A 17,678-nucleotide genomic window follows, 5' to 3' on the forward strand; every position below is an offset into this window, starting at 1 on the left:
TACTTATTACTGTCTAGTGTACAGAATGATTTTACATATACATGATAGTAGGAAACACACTGTAACCATTTGGAAACTTGGCTTTTTTATACATATATGGTGATAACTTTTTAGGTGGGTTTTTCTTTTGAGTAAAATCAATGAGGCTCATTCTAAAAAGAATTCTAAGATTATTAGTCCTCTCAAACCTGTAAAAGACAAAAAAAAAGGAAGTTTTATGTGGTTTTATCTAAGTTTTAGAGTTTTTATTTCATTTTATTTATTGTTTGAGATAAATGACCCTCTAGCTTTTTTAGTGGCAGATTCAAAGCCAGATGGAATAAACTTACCGCCCGGCCTCTGACAGAACACTAAAACGAGAAAGTGAGAGTAGCTTATAATGGTTTTGAATATACCTTTAGCAAGTGTGATGTAAATATTGGCATATCAGAGCCATGTGGTAGGCTAAGAATTTTTATTTTGGATTAGATACTATATAAAATATATTTTTTAAATACCCAGCAGGATCTCTGGTAGAAATAGTAACTGAGAAAATACTGGCATTGACTTTCTCTTCTGTGATTATAGTTTTTCAGTTGTGTTTTAGAATGTGATAAAAATTCCATTTGACTCAAAGGCTAATAAACCTTTGTATCCAACAATAATGTACTGAATCAATGAAATGATTTAATCTCTGCGTATAAGCTGGTTGAATTCTCATTCATGCACAGACACACGTACGTGCCACATATGTGCGTACACGTCCAGGTGAAGTGCCCAAAGAAACTCAAAGGCTTCATACTAACTTAAGTGAGACAAACAGGCACTGAAACTATTAAAATCTAAACAAGAGCTTTCAAGATCGTTCAGTACACTTACATGCATATCCACTCTGCTTCTGCATCTGATTTTGAAACTCTCACCCAGTTTTTTATTTCAGTAGACTTCTTACAAGCAATGATTGCCGTGAACTTCACAACTGGTATTAAGCCATGTCTGCTTCTACAGACAAAGAGAATTCCTCAAGAGAGTAACTCCATCTTTAGCCTATTATGTTCATTTTTCCCTTGTGTATTTAATCTCTCAGGGTTCCTTTTCTTAACCTAAAAGTCTTATTTGAGACTCAAATCCTTCAGTAGATACTGCAACATATGTAGGAGCAGCTGCTTTCACATAATTCCTTAAAAGATACAAATTTAAATCCTCCTAATGGACACACTTCACTACCTCCTGTCCAACTGCAGAGAAGGCAGATGCTCACACCACTGCCCCGAAGAAGAGAATGATCTTCATTTAAATAAAATGTTATTTCAGTTAAAATAACTTCCAGGAAAGAAGACACCAGGGAGTGTGGGCTCACAAAAGTGAGAGAAGACCATTATGGATTATAACAGATAAAGATCAGTGACAAGTTTGCAGCCGCCTTATGAGACAGAATTAAAGAATTTAACGTTAGGGCCAGAATTATTCCAAATGTTTGAATTCTTACACTGGAATATGTTAAAGCCAAAGCATTACATGGTTTTTAGTATTTTAGGTTTGGGTCAAAATGATTCTTGCAAAGTTGCTCTGAGTGAAGACTAATTGACAAATAATTATTTAGATTTTTCTAAAAGTGTAAGTGATTGAAGTTCAGGTTTCTTTCACTGGACTGTAATCCTTGGGCAGGAGTCCAGAGTCAACAGGCACAGTTAACTAGGCATAAATTTAGAGAGAAGTTCCATTTGGAAAAACCTCAAACATAACTTTAAATATGGAACTCACGGTCCAATAAGTTTGATATACTGATGTCCTCAGGAGTAAAAAATAAATTTGGGGGCAAAATGTACAAATTAATCATGCGAGTTAATACTTGAAATGTCAGAGGAATTTCTCTAAAAATTAGAATGAGAGGGTATTAAATATAGAAATAACTTCTAATTACCAGTATAATTCATAAGGCTCCCCCCTTTTTATAGCATTAATTTATTATAAAGTAGAGACGTGGAAATTATTTACATGATGAAAGATTTCAGAACTTCCATGGAATCAGCACACGTAATGCCATTTCAATAGTGATTTAATTTGGTCTTTATACTTACCAAGAATGTCACCAGCTCTTGATAAGAAATAATCCTTGTCGTCTAGAACTACTGGATTGCTGCAGCTCTGGGAGAAGATCTTTTATTTCTAGCTTTCCAGCTAACTGGTTAAATCTCTTCAGCCTTTCCTTTAGAGCCCAATCCCACAGCTACTGCTGTTGCTTGCAATACTTTTCTCTGAGAACTTTCTGGAAGCATAATGCCTTCTTTGGTTAAAATTTGGGCTCTGCTTCTTTCAACAAATAGTCAAAATGAGAAAGAACGTTTTTTTAATGCTCGTCCTGCCATGACTCCAACATCCTCTTGTTGGGGGAGAATAGGTTCTTGCCTCGTGCAGGAAAGAATCAAGAACAAGTCATGGTAAAGTGAAAGAAAGTTTATTTAGAGACAGACACACTCCATAGACAAGGTGCGGTCTGTCTCACTCAGAAGGGAAAACGGCTTAGGAGATACACACTCCATAGGCAGGATGTGGGCCATCTCAGAAAGGTGAGAGGGAGAGAAGCTGAGAGGTATTTGGGGTGTTTAGTTTAAAGTAAAAGTAGATACACACTCCATACAGTGTGGACTGTCTCAGAAGGCAAGAGGGAGAGAGCAACCACGAGGTATGGAGTTGTTAGGTTTCATGGGTTCAGTAATTTCATATGCTAATGGATAGGAGGGTTATTCCAACTACTCTGGGGAAGAGGCAAGGATTTCCAGGAGATGCCTCCCTCACCCACTTCTTGAGTTTTTATGGTCGGCCTGGGAACTGTCAGGGTGCCTGTGGGTGTGCCATGAGGCTCAGGATCTACTGGAAGTTGAATACACTGCCATCTTGGTTGTAACCAGTGTGTCCTATCCTCGGCAGCTGTGTCATTCTTCACTGGTTATGCCCTGCCCCCTTTCCTCCCGCTTCATTCTCTTCTCTTGCCCTCTTCTTACAGTCCTTACCATCTAGAACATTATTATTTTTTATCACCAGAACTTTGTGTTATGAAAATTTAAGTAATTGTGGCAATTCTGTCATGAACTTTGTCTGTCTAGTCTTCTGCCATTTATTCAACAAAGAATCGTTACTTTGTGCCAGATTGTGCCTTAAGTGAGCATATATGCAGGCCCAAACCCCCCTCCTCAGGCAGCTTCCAGTCAGATTAACTTTCCAAGGTCCTTCCCTACCTATGAATATATTTATTCAAAAATTACCCATAATATATGTAAATCATATGAACCTTTAAAATGAATTTTCCTGGACTTTCAAGTTATGTGCTAAAATTGTGTTGATGGGGCTACTCACTAAGTTTTATATTTTAAAAGAAACTTGAGCCAACTAATTTATCCTCAGACTGCAGTAGGAGCTAATACACTCAGTGTGGAAAGCTGGAGATGAGACAGTTAAATATTTTACTACCTGATTCTCCCAAACCCTAGAGTGATTACAAATAGTAGCTGAAAAACCTGTAGTATGGCATCCTGTTTTCAAATGTAATGATTTTTCAAAATTGATTTTGAATGATAAGCAGTGTATACACAGTCAGACTCTGTATAATTGGAATGATTTGAGGGGGAAAAAGAAGCCCCAAAGGCAGAATCATACTTACCCTGAGGTTAGGAGGCATTAGGTGTTGAAATGCCCTAGCCAAACTTCACCTTTAGAATCATGTACTGTTTCATTGAAACTTTGCAGATTACTCAAAGATAGAAAAGGATTCTCAGAACACCAAAGAAGAATTGAAATCTTCTCCAGAAAACTTACTGCTTTTTGCTGAGTACACTCTAAGTCAGGTCAATTGTGTGGGTGTATTTATGGTCCTCAACTTTATTCTCCTCTGACTTCAGAGTACATTGGAGATGAAAAATCTTCATTATTTCCCTTTTTTTTCAGTATTCATTTCTGTGTAAAGATTTAAAAACTTGTATAGCAACAAGAATTATTGACTTTGATGGTTAGCTATTTGCTGTGTCGAAAGACCAGGACTTTTGAAATAACATCAACACGGTTCTTTCATGGTATCACTGGCCCAGCAAAAAGCAGGAAGTTAGAGGGATCTCCCAGGACATCATAATCATCAAACCCCTCTGTTGTTGCTCAACAAATAATAAATAATAGTAACTCCCTGAGGTGTTCAGACCAAACAAGTTTTGAGTATCTTCAGATTAGCTTTGCTTCTGTACTTAAGCATGCACAACAGAGATGCCTGAGAGTGAACACCAATGATTCTTGTAAAGATTCGAAAGAGAGTTTCTTATCAATAATTTTAAGATTCCAATTATTGGTTCAATTCCTCTAAATAAGCCCACATGTTTTCAGGCCCCTTTTAATGGGTCTCTTCTGGGCTTCTATCTCACTGAGTAGAAATGGGGCCATTTCCTGGCGTGCGAGGGTGGGATGAATGGGCAGATGCTGCCATCTTCTGGCCACAGCCTGATCAAATGGCGAGACGGAAAGAGCTTCAACCTTGGTGCTGAGCATCCTTTGAAAAACAACTTTCCCACTGTTTTTAACAGGAGTGTGACCAAGTTCACATAGACGATGTCTCCTCTGATGATAATGGGCAGGACTTAAGGTAAGCCATGCCTTTCAGTATGCTCTTTCCTACAGAAATTCAGCTGTGAAGTTTTGCACATGTAATTATTTCTTTTATTTCTTTTTAATGTATTTTGGGTGTTGCAGTACCTACAGTTTTGCAACTGATGGCTTCCATGCAGCTGCAAGTAGTGCAAACCTTTGTTTGCCAACAGGTGTAAGAGGAGGGGTTGACTGGATGAGGAAGTTGGCTTTTCGTTACAGAAGAGTAAAAGAATTATACAACACCTACAAGAACAATGTGGGAGGTATGTTTGGCTTTTACAGTATAATAAAGGTACTGTAGATAGAGGTACAATTTGAACTGTGGTTTCATGTTTCATGTCAGGGACTATCCTTCTTTAAAATCAATTGCCAAGAGCTCCTGCTGGACTCCGTGAGCCAGAATTTTAAGTTTCTTAGAGTAGGGAGAGTGGGGGGAAAACTTAACTGCAAAATAAAACGTGCAGCATTGTCAAAAGAATTAGGGATTCTTTGTGCCTGGCTGTTTGGTCACAATTAATAGCAGGACGGTGCTTTTACCCTTCTTCATCTGGGACGCTGTCAGTGAGAACCAGATAGAGGCACTGATGGAGGCCGTGGAAGGAAGACCCCCGTCACTGAAGCAGAGTTGTTAGCAATCATGACCTTTCTGGAATCCTATCAAAAAGAAATCTAAACAGTGCTTTATGTCATTTCAAAGACTTCAACAAGTCTATTTTATCCTTTTAAAAATTGCATGTTATATGAAAATATACCTTTGCCATGTATTGTGTTAACTACACCATGGTTTTCAAAAGTCCAAATACTCTGTAGGTTGTAGCTAAACCATTTTATACTCATTCAGAAATTACAGGTGATATCAAAACCTGTGACTTCAAAACTAAGATCTTGGATGTGCTTCTTGGTATAATAAACCTTGATTTTCTCTTATTAGGATCAATTTCAGGTCAATACGATCCTAGGATTAGTTATGAGGTCACATAAGATTCTTCTCCCAGGGTTTTTTTGTTTCTTTGTGTCTCTTTTTTTAGACAGAAAGATGTTTGAGGAGTATAAACTGGAAACTAAAATTGATAAAGCTAACTATATTTGTGCATACTATAGATGTGTATATTCACCTATATTCAGAGAGTACAATGTAGTAATAAAGGTTTCATCTGTAGTATATATGTTACACACACCATACACATTGTGAGGGTGGGTTGTGTGTCTGTATCCCCAGTGCCTAGTTAGCCTTGGGGCACATAATAGATGCTCAGTAGATACTCAGTAACTACAAAAGAACAAAACCACATAGAACCATACACAATAATAATGCTAGAACCAAATGGAGCTTAGATGTGGAAGTCTTTCATTTCCAAATAAGAAATAGGCTCCTGCAGGCTACTGACTTGTCCGGAGTTCTAGGCAGACAACTCAGGTTTCCTAATTTCACTCTAACACTTTACAGAAGACAATTTTGTAAAATCAAACAAATAGCTATTCCATTAAAAATCAATTGTAGGTAATCAATTTAACTTTAGAATAAATATCCTTTGGGAAATATGAATGAACTTTTATCATTCAGGTGTGTCATTTCCCTCTTAAAGGGTATTATTAAAATCATTTTAAAATTGATAAGATTACTAATAGTCTTATAGCTTAAAAAGTTTAAACAATGAGAGATGAATCCTTTTTTTTGTGATGTTAGCATCTCTTTATTGAAATGAAGACAAATGAGACTTGCCAGAAACTATAAATTATGATTTAAAAAATTATCCACCTCTATATGTACTCCCAATATTCTGAAATATGATTTAAATAAGAAACTTTCTTTTTTGATAAACTTATGTGATCTTGTTTTATCACGAAAGGGAGGGCTTTTTAAGTAAGAAATTGGTATGCTTACCTCTTCTCTTTTTCTAATCAATGTAGTTTTCAACCATGCTCTATCAAGCTCTAGGATTTTAAACAAAACTCTTAACCCCTTTTTACAAAATTAAGTATTTCTGATAGCTTGAGCACTAATGATAAAAACAAATTCTATACATTTCCATAGCTGTATGTGATAATGTCATTATTACTGTTTCACAGTGGTGATGATTGTGATTATTAGGAAGCTAAGCATTTTCAGACAGCCACGGAATTTGAGATTTGTATCTCTGGGCTGGTAGAGCTGGACTTCTCCTCAAGGCCTATAGTATCAGTCTTCTGGAGTAGGACCCAGGCTGGGGTGTCGTCAAAGCTCCTCGGGTGATTGGTGTCCACTGTGCCAGATGCTAGGATCAATAAGGATAGAGACCCACTTTTCACTGTCACATCGCTAATTTTTAGCCCAGAACCCAACATCCAAAAGTTATTCAATAAATGTTTGTGGAATGAATGAATGAGTGAATGAATGGATGGATGATCAATTCTGAAACAAAGGATCCGTGTTGATATCCATCTCTCTCTTCATTTCTGATATAGGCAGAAGAGAAATTACCTATACTAGACAGAAGGGAGACCAAACTAGGCATTGCTGAAAAATGTTCATCTCCTGACTCTGCCTTGCTTTTTGATGTTGCAGGACTCCTTGGCCCTGCCAAGAGAGACGCGTGGCTGCAGTTGAGGGCCGAGATAGAAGGTCTGACAGACTCCTGGCTAACAAATGCACTTAAATCTTTATCAATCATTAGTACTAGGTAAGCGGTGTCTTTGCAGTTCCTACGTGTATTGAGGATGGAGTTCTAATAGCATAACAAATACAAAAGTGTTTTAATTCCCAGACTATTTTAGAGTTTGAAGGGACCTAACAATTCACTGTGTGTGTGGTGTGTATGTGTGTGTGTGTTTTGGGGTGGAGGATGGGAGTTGCTGCTTCTCAGAATAACCAGAAGATTCTACCTTTACCCTTCTCTCCTCATAACCCCTGACAAACCCCATGGGAATGTCATTTGAATTCCAAATTTTAAAAAAAGACAGCACTCTGTTGGTGGCAAAGTAAGGAGAGGAGATGATGGCAAAAATAAAACCATACTGTTTATACAGTGAATGCACGTTTGTAAGTCTTTTAGGCCATTCTAGATAATAAACATAATTTAAATACATCAAAACACAAGAGAAAGCTCCTGAAAATTGTGTCTCCCTTGTGTTGTTTGATCTAAACAATGAAATGCTGACTTGTTAATGTAGATAATAGAGTTGAATAGATGTAACTAGTTGAATACCATGTGCCATAAATGTAAATTAATAAAATAATGTGAACTGGAAGATGATCGCTAGTAAGGTGGGGCTAAATCTTTGTACTATTCTTTTCTTTAGTTTTGTTTCTGAGTTGGATGAATAAATAACACCATACTTAGCAAATGTGTGGGTAACGCAAAATTCAGAGAAGAGTTTGTATGTGAACTGATTGAATCAAGATACAGAGAAACCCTGGCAGGGTGAAAGGAGAGTCCAGTATTCAGAACATGGAAGTGAACGGCGTGTCCCAAATGATGCACGTGGCTTCCAGCCCTGTGACACGACCAGCCATCATGTTGATAGCAGAAAATCTAAATGGAGAGGGGAGGGCACAGTAGGTTCCTGGGTCAGGCTGGGAAATCCAGAGTACATTGCTCAGTTCTGAGCACCTCATTCCTACAGGAGCTGTGACATGTTTGAAGCATCTTGTGTCCAGCAAAGTGGCCAGAAGGGTTTAGGCTATGGAAATCACATAAAAGGGACAGTTAGAGGGAGGAACCAGAGTTTAGTCTGAAGAAGAGCCATGTGTGGAACACGATTACAGATTTCAGCTGTTTGAGCTATTACGCTGAAAATAAATGACATTTCTCTCTGAGTCTGTAGAGGAAAGGGTACCGATGAGTAAGAATCCTAGTAAGGGAGGTTCTGGCTCTTTGTAGGAAGAACTGTCTAACCATTAAAGCTGTTCTAAAATAGGACTTTCTGCCTGTGATCTCTGTGACTGGTGACATGGTAACCAAAGGACAAAGAAGCTGGAATGTGAGGGCTCCGACCCCCGAATGTGTGTAAAATACAGTGGACGATGCTTTCATTATTTCTAATGATAGTTAAAAACCAAAGGTTATTGCATTGTCAAATAGATTATCTGTGTGTTACCCATAATATATTATATGTAGATTCTTATTAATACATGGCCTTAAAGCAACTTCATGGGTATATGATTTTAATCAATTGTTCTATGACAAGAAAAGGAAAGGGAAAATTAAGGCATTACATATTGAAGTTTTAAGTACTGTGAAATTTGCCACATTGTCCACATATATTACCCGATTGGTAAATTTCACAAAACATCTAGGATATCAGAAAAGCAGATGCTGCTGAATTCTGTATCAGAGCCTGCAGCAAAGTATGTGCCCTCTGGCTGTAATCCCTCTTCTGTGAATATAGTTAAAGGACATAAGCATATGTATAGGAAAAATTTGTGAGGTCGCGTTATTTGTAATATTAAGAAATCAAACACTAAGCTTAACTTTAAAAGATGTTGGTGGAGCCACAGGATAGAATAATTTGCATCTATTAGGTTTTGTTGGGAGAGGGAAAATGTTAAGACACTGTGACATAAATAAATAGGCTCATGATATAAACAAATGAAAAAAGTAAAACACAAAATTATATATGTACTAGATCCTAATGGGAAAAAAAATCTATATGTAAACTGAAACTCTGAAAGTAAATACTCAGAATGAGGAGATCAGTTTCTGTCTCTGGGTGGTTACTAATTGATGCTTTTCATTTTCTTCCTTATTTGCCTGCATTTTATGAACGTGTATATATATGCAATTTATAAATATGTGCTGTTTGTAATGAAAAGATGTAATTCCAAATATCATATAATGTGAGTGGTGAAGCTGGAATTCAAAACTACACCTGTAAACTTTTAAAAAGCCTGTGCTTTGTTTTATTTCACCATGTTTTCCTTCTGTAACCTTCATCTGTATATGACGTTGAATAGCACCTTGTTTTGATAGAACATTGTGTCACAGTGTCGTCACGTGTTAGTGTATTATTCTTAATCATCTGCCACTATTGGGGGAATTTTTGTCTGATCATAGGCAAGTCATTTTCTAGTTCTTTTTTTTTTTAATTAGTAAAATTTAGGATTGTGTTGAAGATGCTTATTAAACTTCCACATCTCAAAGTCTTTGTTTCTTTGTCCCATAAAAATTGATAAACCTCATCACCTGCTTCCAGAAGTCGGAGCTCCTATTACAAGGTCCCATGTCTCTGGAGATAGTTTAGAAATGAAAAAATGTTTTGAAAGGCTATCATTATAAAGGTTTAATAATTGTTTTTGAATAAATTATAGTTTTCCTTATGCATATGTCTAAATTGCATAAAGCATAATACGAAGCGTGCTGCGGACCAAGCACTTACCCATGAGAAGTTAGCAGTCAACTTGCTTTTCTGAGTTGCCCCTGAGACCAATTTTCTGCAAATCAATCTGCGGAATTCTAGAGAATATTTTATGGGCCCCACACAAATATGTAGTAAAGGCTTGTGATACAGAATATCCAGTAGAGAAAAGGGCATAGCCATATGCCTTCCGATTCCCAATTTCACATGTGTGGTTTGAGCCTCTCCAGGCCGGACTGTTCCGTTTCCCTGTAATCCAGAAGGAAGGGCCACAGTCCATTCTTTTCTGGATTTCAGGCTAACAATCTTTACTGTCTTGGTGTTTCCTTTGTCTCCCCCTGATGCTACCATGAAAGAAACAGTTGTTAACTGCAAAATGGGAGATTTTCACTCTCAAAGGGTAGAGCCTTTGTAGTTGTGTTTAAACCTGGACCCCGTAAATGCAGTTTGCCCTTGGTTGTGGAGAAGGAGATTCAGGGATTCAACCCCTTCTGTTGTAAATAAGGATCCTCTTCATTTTTACTTCTTCAGGTTCCACCACTTGTCAATCCCTCGATTGAGTCTCTCTGGGCTGTTTCTTAAACAAAAGCTGAAAACTTCTTCTCCCCGTACCATCACCTCCTCTCTGACTGTGTCCTCTACTTTCCTAGGCTCTGAAAACCCTAGGACACAGAGTCCTGTCGCCCTAAAACAAACCTAATCTGCATCAGATAACAAAGTCCCCTGCAGCTCTTTGTACATGTGCAAATTTTAAGAAAGCTGCATACTTGTAAAACTTAGAGCTAAGCCATGACCCCTCCGATAACCTTCCCGTGATTGCTGCTGGCCGAAGTAGGTATCCTTCTGTGGGTTTCCACAGGGACTGGAGGAGATCTTTGTCCTAGAACACATTTCTTATTGTGGGGGTCTGTTTACTTGTCTGTCTTCTTGTCTAGCTTGTGCTCTGGCTGGAGGGGGTGGGGGCAAACTTCTTTTTGCTTATTTTCCTTCACTTCCTTCTTTTTGGGATGTCATTGTGCCTCCCAGGTGGTGGGCACCACAAATAACTGTTGATATTGAACAATTAGATTATCAGCAGCCATTGATTATGGAATCGAGAGGCTGCAATGATCATTTAAAATGTGTACATTAGAAGTTATTTAGTCTTAGAAGACAAATGTGCCTGTCTCCTCCCTGTCTTAGGAGTAACTGCGTGAATGTCCTGGTGACGACGACCCAGCTGATCCCAGCACTTGCGAAAGTTCTGCTCTATAGTTTAGGAGGTGCTTTTCCCATTGAGAATATTTACAGTGCAACTAAAATAGGTAAGGAAATTATTTCTAACTCTGTATGGAATATGTTCACATCTGTGTTTGGGGACATGTTCTTCATGCATGTTTCTGTGTGATTCCCTCTTTCATCAGTTTTTCTATCAGAATATCAAGCAAGGAGAGGGGATAGCTCAAGTGGTAGAGTGCATGCTTAGCGCGCAGGAGGTCCTGGGTTCAATCCCCAGTACCTCCTCTAAAAGTATAATAAATAAATAAACCTAATTACCCCCCCAAAAGTTAAATAAGTAAACCTGTTTTTTAAAAAATAGAGTATCAAGCAAATTTGAATACAGCTCAGATAACAAAGTTGCCTGCAACTCTTTGTATACGTGTGCATCTTGTGAAAAGTGTTGCCTGTGAATTCTGAACTCAGTATCTGGATAGTTCTGACTATACACACACACAGACACACACACACACACATACACACACATACACACATTTATATTTCATTATGGCACATGTTATCTAAATAATATACAGTATCTTAAGCCATAGTATTTTATATTTTAATTAATATGGTATATGGTATTACATCCTTGTATGTGCAATAACCTAGATCTAAGGTAAAAATACTGTTTTGGCATTACAAAGGAGTGTCAGATGAGTATCCTTAATTCCAGAAAAAAAAAAGAATTTCATGAATCAGCAGACATAACTGGAGCATTCATAATGCATGAATGGCTGGAAATCCACATTTCCAAAAATATTCAATAACAATCAAAGAGCTACAACCTAGTTTATTTAGATCATATCTATCTGTGGAGCCATCTTTGACTTACAAGTGCCTTTCACAGACTTAAGACTTCAAGTAAACTTTCAAAAACAACATCTCACCAATTTCTGCTGTGTGAAAGAGTTAAAAGAAAACAACTCATGGATTCTGTTGCCTGTCAAGGAAATGCCTGGGGAAATAGATGGGTTGTATAATGTGCCCGGAAGGTCAACAGACTTAGGCTCTGGCAGCTTGACAAGAGTTTAGAATCCTAAAATCCCCTACCAAAAATAACCCTGCAGAGTTCTGACATTGGCACAGTCAGAAAAAGCCCCCAGTTGCAGCTGTTTTGGGGAGTATGGTTCAAGAGAGCCAAGCTTTCATAAAGTAAATTCCTCATTGTCCTGAGTGCTGCACTTAAGGGCCCTGATATCAATCCCATTCAATTCGTACATAGATGTGTGTGTTTATGCAGGATGAATATGTATCAAACCTGATTTTGCTTTTTGATAAATTAAATAGTTTCCACACAAGCATAAACATTTCCTCTAATAAGGACAAGGTTCTTCTTGGCCAAACTGTTCCTTGTATTTCATCTGTATTTCATTTTTTCCCTCTAATCTAGTATTTTTTGGAGTTCTGAACATCAGAATAAGGGGGAAAAAATGCGAAAGTAGCCATGATTGCATAAGCGTTCTGGGAATGAAATTCAGAGAATCATGCCAATGTTGTAAAGACAAAGAACACGTAGAAGTTTCGTGGTGTTATTTCCATAGAACGATTAGAGGGTACTGGTGTCACCAGTGCTGTGGCCCGAGCAGACAGTACCCTTAGTACAATTAATCTGAGCAGACTAGCACCCAGACGCTTGAAGAAAGGAGTTGTTTATCCAGGTAACTCCATATCTTAGTATTTCCTCTTTCCTTCTAGGTGAACCTTTAATTTTTCACAATAATATTTTTAGCTGACGTGTCTATACTTCTTCGAACAAACTAGGTACAATTGACGTGTAGAATTACACAAATAAATGTTAAAACTGATAGTCACTTATAAGGTTGTTCCTATATTCTTTTGGTGGAGTGAAGGGTACTAACATTTTTTCTGGGTCAAATGTTTAACCCTGCTGGCTCTTTTGGTGTGCAAGATGCATTTGTTTAACCATCTGTCTCAAGTAAAGACTTTGAGGATTCAACCGAACTTGTTGATTCCAGAAACCCGGAATTTGCAAGCTAGTTTAAGGGATGGACATTCAAGAGAAAGTAACTTAACACTGTATGAATCTTTAGGTTAACGGTTGCAATGGCTGGAAGAATAAGCAGTGCATTGTTTTTCAGGCAAGGAAAGCTGTTTTGAGCGTATAGTGTCCAGATTTGGCACTAACATAACTTATGTTGTGATTGGAGATGGCCGAGATGAGGAGCATGCCGCTAACCAGGTAACTTCACTCTGAACTTTATCTTGTTTATCTTCCAGGAAAAGAAAGTTGCTTTGAACGAATAATGCAAAGGTTTGGCAGAAAAGTAGTATATGTTGTAATTGGGGATGGTGTAGAAGAAGAACAGGCAGCAAAAAAGGTAACCCGTTTCAAACAATGTTGGTGTGATCCGTCTAATGCAAGCTTTTTTGTTTGCATTCCTGTAGTTTGGCCCAGTGGCAGCTTGACAAATGATTTCAATTTATAGATGCGAAGCAGTAAGAGCATGAGAAGGTCAATACTTACATTCAAATAAACCATTTGGAGTCTAGCATTTTTTGCCTGAAACTTCGTAAGATATGTAGGAAAATTTAGTTATACTTATTTGTGTGTGTGTGTATAATACACACAGATGTGAGAAAGATGGGCAAATAACCATTTTTAAGCACGTGAAATTCACCAAGATAAAGACGCTTAAGGAGCTCCATAGAAAATCATGTGAGTGGCTCAGTTCTTAGTCTTTTTTCCATCCATCCTCTGTGCTGTATGGTCCTTGTGAGTGCCTGCTAGTAATCGTTCCCCATGATGGTAAATGCTGAGGGTAGCTTTCATAGCAGAAGGAAAAAACTTGCCAGAGAATTTATTAAATGCTATTGGAATGGGATATATTATTCAAATCCTGTTGTACCAACTTGTTGGAGAGACTTAGAGGTAGAGGCAATGTGCCTTACATCTTCTAGGAGAGTGTTCCCTGTTTTGGTGAGTCATTGGTGCTGGATTGAAGCCAAGCAGCTGGCTGTGAATATATTCAGAAGATCTCATAGGCCCTAGGTATTTAAATCAGCCTTTTCATCTGGCCCGAATTTCTGGAGAAATCAAGGCAATTAAAAAAAAACATTAAATGGTTGGTTTAGTATCAAAAGGAGAATGATACCAAAATTGGCCCCAGATACCAGGCTATCAGCCAACACAACACTGAGATCTACTGCTTCCTTCACTGAATGATAGCAAAATATCATCTAGCCAGTGGGGGTATAGCTCAGTGGTAGAGCGCATGCTTAGCATGCACAAGGTCCTGCGTTCAATCTCCAGTACCTCCACTAACCAAAACAAAAGAAGAAAAGAAAAAAATATATATATCATCTAGCCAGAATACAAGTGATATAATTTATAAAACAAGAAAAATGATGGATTAGTACTGTGAAACAAGGACATAGCAGTGTATATTGCTTTACACAGAACAAAAGTTGTCCTCAGCATGCTGAGGAGATTTCAGATCATCATCTAATAAAGCCTTCACTAAACACTTGCACGGACTGGACTGTTTACCTGATTTCTGTTTCTCTCCACCCCCACACCCCCCAAAAAACAACAGACAGTTTTCTAGAAAAGTTTATAGTGATACTAGAAAGATAAAAGAAGTGATTTATGTTTGTAGTCAATTCAAATCAAACAATGGAGAAAGAGAAAGAGCTTCCACTTTAGAAGGTTTAGAAAGTGAAGTGTTGGAAGCCATACCTGAAATTCTCCAAGTTTTTCCATAGCATTAAGAGAGTTGGTGCAGGCTCAGCCTCCCATAGTGCACCTCAGTCTAAATTAGCAGTGTCAGTGACCCAAGACAGCACTCTGGTCCCAAGGACATTCTGTATGAGGTCAGGGATGCAGCCTCAAGAAATACAACTTTCCTAGCTAACTACTACTTGAAATCCTTCCAGTTGAAATATCTTCTGGAGTTTGTCAGTGTCCAGAGTCTGTGCTGTTTCAGTTTTTCACATTGGCACCATAATTATGTACAGCAAGGAACAGTCAGTGCAGCCACTACAGCAAGCTTTTGCATGTCTTTTAGCCATTGTGAAACACACATATCTAGGTCAGGGCTGATAAAATTCACTTTCCCCAAACAGAAACAGTATATGCCTTTGAAAATTAAAACTAGTAAAGTCTACCCCACTTATCCATTGCGGGAAAACTAGACTTGGTATACCAGTTGTTAAACCTCTGCTTTACATCCTAAACTTCAGGAAGAAAAGGCATGACTCCAAGTGGGTAAAAACCTCGGTTAGAATGCTATTTCCAAATGGTTGTTTATGTAGGTACAGTTTTGGTGATGGTGAAGGCTTATAACTCTATTTTGAAACACAGGTGATTGGTTTCTCTAGTATTCAGAATGCATGCTTTTCTTGGATGTAGCTGTAATCGCATGTGCAGAAATATAAAGTTCCATTTTGTTATTACAAATAGATCTGAGCTGAATTTAAAAAACATTACTTCGAGGTGAATTTCTGTGCTTTAATTTGATCTAAAAACATAGTTTGCTTTGTCAATTTAAGAAGAAATTTCAAAGTTTTAATTGTGCTCCTTTATAGAAATATATGATGCAAGCCATATTTGTAATTTTAAATTTTTTGGAACCCTTGTTTAAAAAAAAACTAAAAAGAGACAGGTAGAATTAATTCTAGTAATATATTTTAATATATACTCAAAATATTATTGTCTCAATGCCTAGTAAATATAAAAACTCTTAATGTGATATTTACATTTTAAAAAAATTCTAAGTCCTTGAAATTCAGCATACATTTTGAACTGCACTTGCCACATTTCAAGGGCCCCGTATCCACGCTGGGCTAGTGGCTACCATATTAGACAGTAAAAAAAATTTCTAACAATAGTGATTATTATTTTAATTATTAATTTTTATAATAAAGTGTATTTTCGATGTTACATATATAATATATATATTTCCATTATACATATAAATATATATTCTATACATATATGTTCTACAAGATGTCATCAGCCCAAACTTACAAACAATGCTTTGGTTTTATTAATTGCTATAATACCTTATTTTCTTGTTTTCATTATAATCTGTGTTTTTTTCCTAATCACAACCTTTCGTGAAATTTTAACTCTACCACATATACCTACTGGTATATATACATTACACATATATTGTAATGTCTAAGAATTTTTTGCCCGTAAGAACTGATTTTCGCTGCCTTCAGAGGGCGCTGTCTCCCTCACTGAGCATGCGTGCTGGAGCGCTTCCCCTCAGTCCCACACCAACGAAATGAATCAGGTCAACGTTGCTGGCTTCAGTTATTACTTCTCCCAGACAAGCAAGAAACTTGATCATCCCTACATGTTTTTCTACCTTATATAGTCCAGCTTCAGATTCTTTTTCATGTGGAAAGGAATTCACCCTCTTCCTCTCAAATAGACAAAAACCTTGGATCTAGGAAGTTTATCATTTTTTAATTTTAGTTATAACCGAGAGATAAACCTTAAGGAGTAATGTAGTGGTTAAAACATGCTTTCCTTCAGCCACGTATGATTTTGATGCTCAGCTTGCTTTCCCAGATGCCGATATTAGTCATGATACTTTCCCAAAATAAATCTTTAACTACTTTAGAAAGTTCATTATTTTCTTTCATTACCATTCAAATACAGTTCAGATCTATTTCTCTTTTACTTTGACAATATCCCATTGATGCTACCGAGTCTTTAAATAAGATGGTCCCTCCCGTGAACTCCCTCCCTTGAACTTGGGTGAACTGCGCGTCGTGTGTGTGCTGCTGCTTCACTGAGACCATGGTTATGATCTCTCTCCGTTCCCTCCCCATCTCTCTTCCCTCCCTCCCTCGCCCACGCAGCACAACATGCCCTTTTGGAGGATATCAAGTCACTCAGACCTCTTGGCTCTACATCAAGCACTGGAATTAGAGTATTTGTAACTGTGTTCTCTAGCTGGAGATCCGTTGTTTTTGTTTTTTTGTTTTTTTTTTTTTATATTTCAAGTACACTGAATTTTTATGTGTGATTCAATGCCTCTGGCTTTACACATACAAATTGTCTTAAAGGATGAAATCATATTTGGAATGAGAATTCCAGAATGAAGAATTCAGATTGCTTGAACGGAATTAAACTTTAGTGCTACAGAAAGGAAGCTCTATGGTCTTACACTTACAACACTTTAATGGTTTAAAAAAAAAAGTCTGTGGAGATTGCTGGTCCACACCGAATGAGTCGTTCTAACTGGAATTAACAGCTTTAGCAAAGAACTCTTACCCTGGCAAAACACCAACACAGTCTCCGTCTGACAAGGTGGTGTTTAACAACATTCCTCAAAATGGGAGATCTTCTCAGCCCTGAGGTTTGAATCTGACTTTAGCCTACCTAGCCCAGAAAATCTGAATTGGAATGCACTCAGACTGTGTAAGGACAGTCCTATCTAGACCTGTAATTTGTGTAAATTATTGATGAAAATAATTTACTGTGACTTTATTAGTAGCTG

General features: G+C 37.6%; 1 protein-coding gene and 1 pseudogene across 1 annotated transcript in view; one reads left to right on the forward strand and one right to left on the reverse strand.

The window, feature by feature from the left end:
* Positions 1–17,118, forward strand: part of EYA4 (EYA transcriptional coactivator and phosphatase 4) — a 240,676-nt gene extending 223,558 nt beyond the window's left edge. Inside the window, exons 14-19 of the mRNA XM_072965897.1 lie at positions 4,548–4,606; positions 4,714–4,874; positions 7,157–7,271; positions 11,128–11,249; positions 13,305–13,405; positions 17,038–17,118. Of these exons, the coding sequence (XP_072821998.1) occupies positions 4,548–4,606; positions 4,714–4,874; positions 7,157–7,271; positions 11,128–11,249; positions 13,305–13,405; positions 17,038–17,118 (639 nt within the window). The remainder of the gene's footprint in view (positions 1–4,547; positions 4,607–4,713; positions 4,875–7,156; positions 7,272–11,127; positions 11,250–13,304; positions 13,406–17,037) is intronic.
* Positions 2,008–2,348, reverse strand: LOC116281393 (10 kDa heat shock protein, mitochondrial pseudogene; annotated as a pseudogene).
* Positions 17,119–17,678: the final 560 nt, after the last annotated feature.

This window comes from Vicugna pacos, chromosome 8 (genome assembly GCF_048564905.1).
Source record: "Vicugna pacos chromosome 8, VicPac4, whole genome shotgun sequence".
In the NCBI taxonomy this organism is placed as follows: Eukaryota; Metazoa; Chordata; class Mammalia; order Artiodactyla; family Camelidae; genus Vicugna; species Vicugna pacos.